We start from the raw sequence: 4883 nt of genomic DNA on the forward strand, positions 1-4883 counted from the left end.
GGGCCGGGGTGCGCGGCCGCGGACGGGCGCCGCGGGGCCGGGGGAGCAGCTGCAGCCGCGAGTCGTCTGTCGGGGCGCCCATCTGCTGGCGTTTGCAGAAGAGGCAGCGTATGTCAGGGAATCGGCTGCGGCGAACAAAGGCCAAGCTAATGATCGCGAGCCCCTCATTAGGCGGCGAGACAATATCGGATATGTATGGGCCATATGCACTCGCCCCCTCGCAGGGGACAATGCGCGCTGCGCCCCGGCTCGCCCTCCCTCTCCCGAGCGGGCCGCCGCGGCGTGAGGGCTGCCCGGCTTCGCCCGCCTGCTCCTGGCCCTGCTTGTGCGCAAAGTCCTGCCAAGGAGGCGCCYTTCCTCAGCCCGGCCGGGGAGACACGGCCCCTGCGGGCAGTCTGTCTCTCCGCCCGCCTGTCTGTCCTGCCGGCTGCCCGTCTATGTGTCTGTATCTATTTAGCCACCTCTGCCTTGCTCTTAGTCGCCTCAGTCACCAGAATACACCGATATTTCAAGTTCCTGCAAGCCGTAGCCCACTTCACGCGTTAACAGCCCGTCCTTACTTAAGAGTTTATGCCCTGAAAAGATAAACGCGAGGGAACGGGAGCCGGGAATATTTTCCATCCCCGTTTCGGCGAGCGCGGCGAGGGGCGGCGTGGGGCGCCCCACCGGGCAGCGGGGCCGGCTCCGCGCCCCGTCCCCCCGCAGGGACCTGCAGCCGCTGTCAGCCTCCCACGCGGCCTCGCCAGGTGACATTCGGCCCCCGGGGATCCACGAGTGGCGGTTCGGGCCTTCAGGGCCGCGGAGGGTGGAGGAAGCCCTGCGTCTGCCCGGCACGCGTGGACGCCAAGCGGCAGGGAAGGGGTCCCTCGTTCGTGCGGGCTGTGTGTCCCTTCCTCGCTTGCCGTGAAGTAAGATTCCGGCTCCGCGGGAATCTCGCATCCGTTGTCAGGTGCTTTTTCACGCTGTTGGGCTGAGCAGGGATGGAAGGCGGGAGCGTGTCTGCCCGGGCTCTGACTGTTCAGGGGCAGTGGGAGGCTGAACCACTGCAGTAATCCTATCTCATTGCAGTGAAAAATATGTAAGCTAGTGTAAGGATCTGAAAGGCTTGCAGTCAGGAACCTCCTCGGTCTAAATCCTAATGCACTGGTTCAGAAACTTTGACTTTGTGGCTCTTTTCGAAGGTGCTGCTCGGCTTTGGCTGTCTGCAAAAGCGCRGCGGGGCTAGCTACGCTTCGTCCCGAGAGCGACCCTGGAGCTGAACGTGTGACTTCTACCAGTTAAAATCAAGCCCAGATAAAGATCGCTTGGGAAAAAAAGAGAGGGAAAAGAAAAAAAATGTTCATCACACAAAACTAAGTCATTGGGGTTAAATGCGTTTGTTCAAAATATTTCCAAACTTAAAAATTCATTTCTATGAATTTYTCCCACTCCTTTCCATCATTCTAGCCACAGAAGAAGAATGCACATTTTGATACACCTCTTATGTTCTGAATCCATATTGATYAGTCCGGAAACTATGGAGCGGCAGAAACAGCAGGTTTGCGGGGTCAGTTTGCAACTTAACCCCSGTTCGACTTAACGAGGAAGATGCCACACGCTGCGTGCCTTTGGTAGACCTGAACTGTCTTGTCACTTCTCCCGAGGAGCATCGGGTACCCAGTGAAAGGCAGAGTCCGCTGGAGTGGAGGGGGCAGAGCCCATCACCGCTCCGTCGGTGCTGTCGGAGACCTTCGCCAGCGCCCCCCGGCTGAGGAGACCCCGCCGCCTCGGACCCACAGCCTCGCCGCGCTTGGTGGGGGGAATAGAAACGAGACCACGAATTTCTTCTCCGGGTGCAACTCCAGTGCAGGCAGGAACTTCGGCTTTTGCGCATCGCGTGTGTCCGACTCTAAATTAATGGCCATTGGCAAGMAACCATCCCTTCAGGGCCAACCGCTACGGGCCTGATCCTGGCTGCCCGGAGGCGCAAGGAGGGCTAAGCCCTCAGCCCCTGCCAGGATCCTTTACTGCTCTCTCGGGGGCTGCGCGACCCGGTGCGCGGGGAAGGTGCGGGACCGGAGGGAGCGCTGCGCGCTGCCCCTGCGCCCCCGGGCAGCGCGGCGCCGGAGGACGTGCCCACCACCAGGCAGGCGCCGCGCACGCACCCTGAAGCAGTCCGTGTTCATAAACACTCCTTCCCCCCTTCTTGTATGCTGCCCACGTTGTCGATTTTTAAAACACCGTAAAAGTGACTGGTACAATTCCAGCTGAGAATTAGCTTGCGGACTGACACAAGCGATCCAAGACTGATGCCTTCCCTTGCTTGATACCTTCGGGCATACTTATTTGACGCTGAATTTATTTTTACCTAATGCAATCTAATTCACACACACTGACCATTACCCGTTTTGACGCGACTACGTCAGTCTGAGCACTAGAAGGTCACTGTCCTCAATACAACCTGAAAAGAGCATCTGAAGCTCTGCGCAAGGGACACACACGGTGGAAACAGCAATTTAGAAACGTATGAAGATAAATTGCTGTCTCGAATAACAACATCAGCATTGTTTCATAAAATCCTTTTTTTTCTATTAAAAAATCATAAAATTGTGGCCATGGCTTAACGATTCGAGGCATGGGGGCTTTTCCATCCGTTACCAAGTTAATATATCACCCTTTAAAATGAGCAGATGGAGTCTTATTTTAAAGAGTGGCAGGTTAAAAGTCACTGCAGCTGTGCTGGTACTAATTTCTCTGAGAGCGTACATTTGAAAGGCTTGCGTTTGCCTAGCGCGTTTTTAGCCCCCGTCGAAGGCGTCCATTAAACAGGCGGTCTGAAACTAAGTTATGAAAGTTTTACAATGCAGTGATGATTTTTTTTCCTCAGAAGGGAGACCTAGGAGTTTTATCGTCGTCTCCCCACCTCCCCCGGCCCCGCGCAGAAACCGCCCCCGATGAGGGTGTCCCGGCGCCCGCACCTTTCTCGTCGTGCGTCGGAGTGGCGGTGATGGGGATGTCAAACCACTGCGCCAGCGGGTTGGAGTACCACACGGTGAGCTCCTCTCCCGGCTGGACATCCCGCAGCGCTCGGTAGAAAATCTGTGGGGGAGAAAGGCAACTTCTTCAGGAGCCTTGAGAGCGGACGCAGCTGGCGGAGAGCGGTGCCAGGCTGGCCCGGAGCCGCGAGCGGGGTACCTGTCCTCCTGGCAGATCCGCCACAGCCTCCAGGGTCTGCTCTTGGGAGTTGCGGGCAGCCCGGATTAACCCTATCCACTCCAGAGCTGAGCTCCCGGCTTCGTCCACTAATTCCCCTCTCACCATCCGCACCTAGAACACAGGCGGCGCCGCCGTCAGACCCACTCGGTGCCCACGCGAGACGAGGCGGAAAGAAAGCAAAAAGCTTAGCCGTGCCCCTGCCTGCCGGCCCGCCTGCCACCCCTGAGCTCTCCCCTAGCCCGGGCTAGCGAGCGCCTGGGAATCGCAGCTGGGAAAGAGCGGCGGCAACATCTCGGGTTTTCCACCAGTTAGGCTCGTCCATCCCTACTCCTCTTTGAGCAGGACCCTCCTCGACTTGCAGGTGCTTTGAAAGAACCGAGAGTGGTCGCAGTGAGCTGCTGCTCTGCAGGAGGAAGGATGGAAGAGCTCGGGCCTATGGGAAAAATGCTGCAGCAGTGTGCAGCATTGCGAGGATAAATGTTATTTTTCCCTTGGGTTCCACTGGCCCGAACGCGCCTTGTTCAGTCGCAGTGGCTGCAGTTAGCTTCACGCTATATTAAATGCCCAGGTAAGATGTTATTAGCCGATTCTGAAGAATTCGTGCAGCCTCTGAATCCGTGCAGAAAAAACGTGAAATACATGACTTGTCTGGAGACAGGAACGGGAGGGGGAAAGGGGAGAGGATTCTGCTTAGCTGCAAAGTCCCTGTAGCCCCATACTTCATAATCTGCTTGCCCATACAAAGAGAAAATGAAGTGCCCATTCGCTCAAYGACCGTGCAATAAAAGTCATCGGAACAAAGCAGTCTAAAGCGAGAAACCAATGGAGCCAGATGAGAAATAAATTTGAGTGGGCTGGCAGAGCGTTTAAAAACAATTAAAGGGCATTAAAAATCCGAGCGGAACGTGCGAGCACGGGGGGGATGGAAGGCGGGCTCGGCTGCGGCACTCTCGTCCCCAGCCCCCTGGAAAGCCTGCTGGACGGGGTAAGTGTCCCTCCCCACCTCCTGCGCGCTCCTTTGAACGAGGAGGCGCCCGTTTTCCCAGCTCGGACGTCGCCTGACCCCCGGGGCCGCCAGCCGCGGGGCTGTCACCCCCATCCCGCCGTGGCTGTGCGCGTTACTTGCGGCTCCGGCGCTGCGAGCTGGCCCGGGGGCTGCGGAGAGGCCGGCGCGGGGCTGGCCCGGCACCTGCGGCCGCCCCGGGGCACCCGCGACCCGCTCGCCCTGCGCTCCCACCCGGCGGCGCAGCCCGGGCTCTGGGGGCGCTGGGGCGAGAGTTTTCCGTGCTGGACCAGTGCCCGAGGAGACCGGGCGGGAAGGGAGGTAAACTCTAACGAAACCTAGAAGTAGATCAGCCTGTCTGCCTCTCCCTACAATTCCCCCTCCCTCCTCTGCTCCCGGACAAAAATCGGGGGATGTGAGAGCCGCACGCCGCCGCTTATGCCGGGGCTTCAGGAGCGAGAGCGAAACCGTGACAAATCCTTGGCCGTGCAGACGGCGCGTTTGGGCTGGGGTCGGGCGCCCCATCGGGGATACACGGCGGGTCTGGGCCGGGCGGCTCGGTGCCGGGGCCCAGAGAGCGAGGAATGGGCGATTCCCGGGGAGCGGCCGGCAGCGGCCTGATGAGCCGGGAGCGACTGCTCCCCTGGGCCCCGGGCCCGGCCCCAGCCCCGGCCCCGGGCCGCCT

General features: G+C 59.3%; 1 protein-coding gene across 1 annotated transcript in view; it reads right to left on the bottom strand.

Annotated features, from left to right (window-relative positions):
* PRDM13 (PR/SET domain 13) overlaps window positions 1-4883 on the bottom strand; it is a 7203-nt gene that overhangs the window by 1729 nt on the left and 591 nt on the right. Inside the window, exons 2-3 of the mRNA XM_085306969.1 lie at window positions 3175-3306; window positions 2958-3078 (exon numbers count right to left, since the gene is read on the bottom strand). Coding sequence (XP_085163095.1) covers window positions 2958-3078; window positions 3175-3306 — 253 coding nt within the window. The remainder of the gene's footprint in view (window positions 1-2957; window positions 3079-3174; window positions 3307-4883) is intronic.

Source organism: Rhea americana, unplaced genomic scaffold (genome assembly GCF_003343005.1).
Source record: "Rhea americana isolate MKP2758 unplaced genomic scaffold, rheAme1 scaffold_25, whole genome shotgun sequence".
In the NCBI taxonomy this organism is placed as follows: Eukaryota; Metazoa; Chordata; class Aves; order Rheiformes; family Rheidae; genus Rhea; species Rhea americana.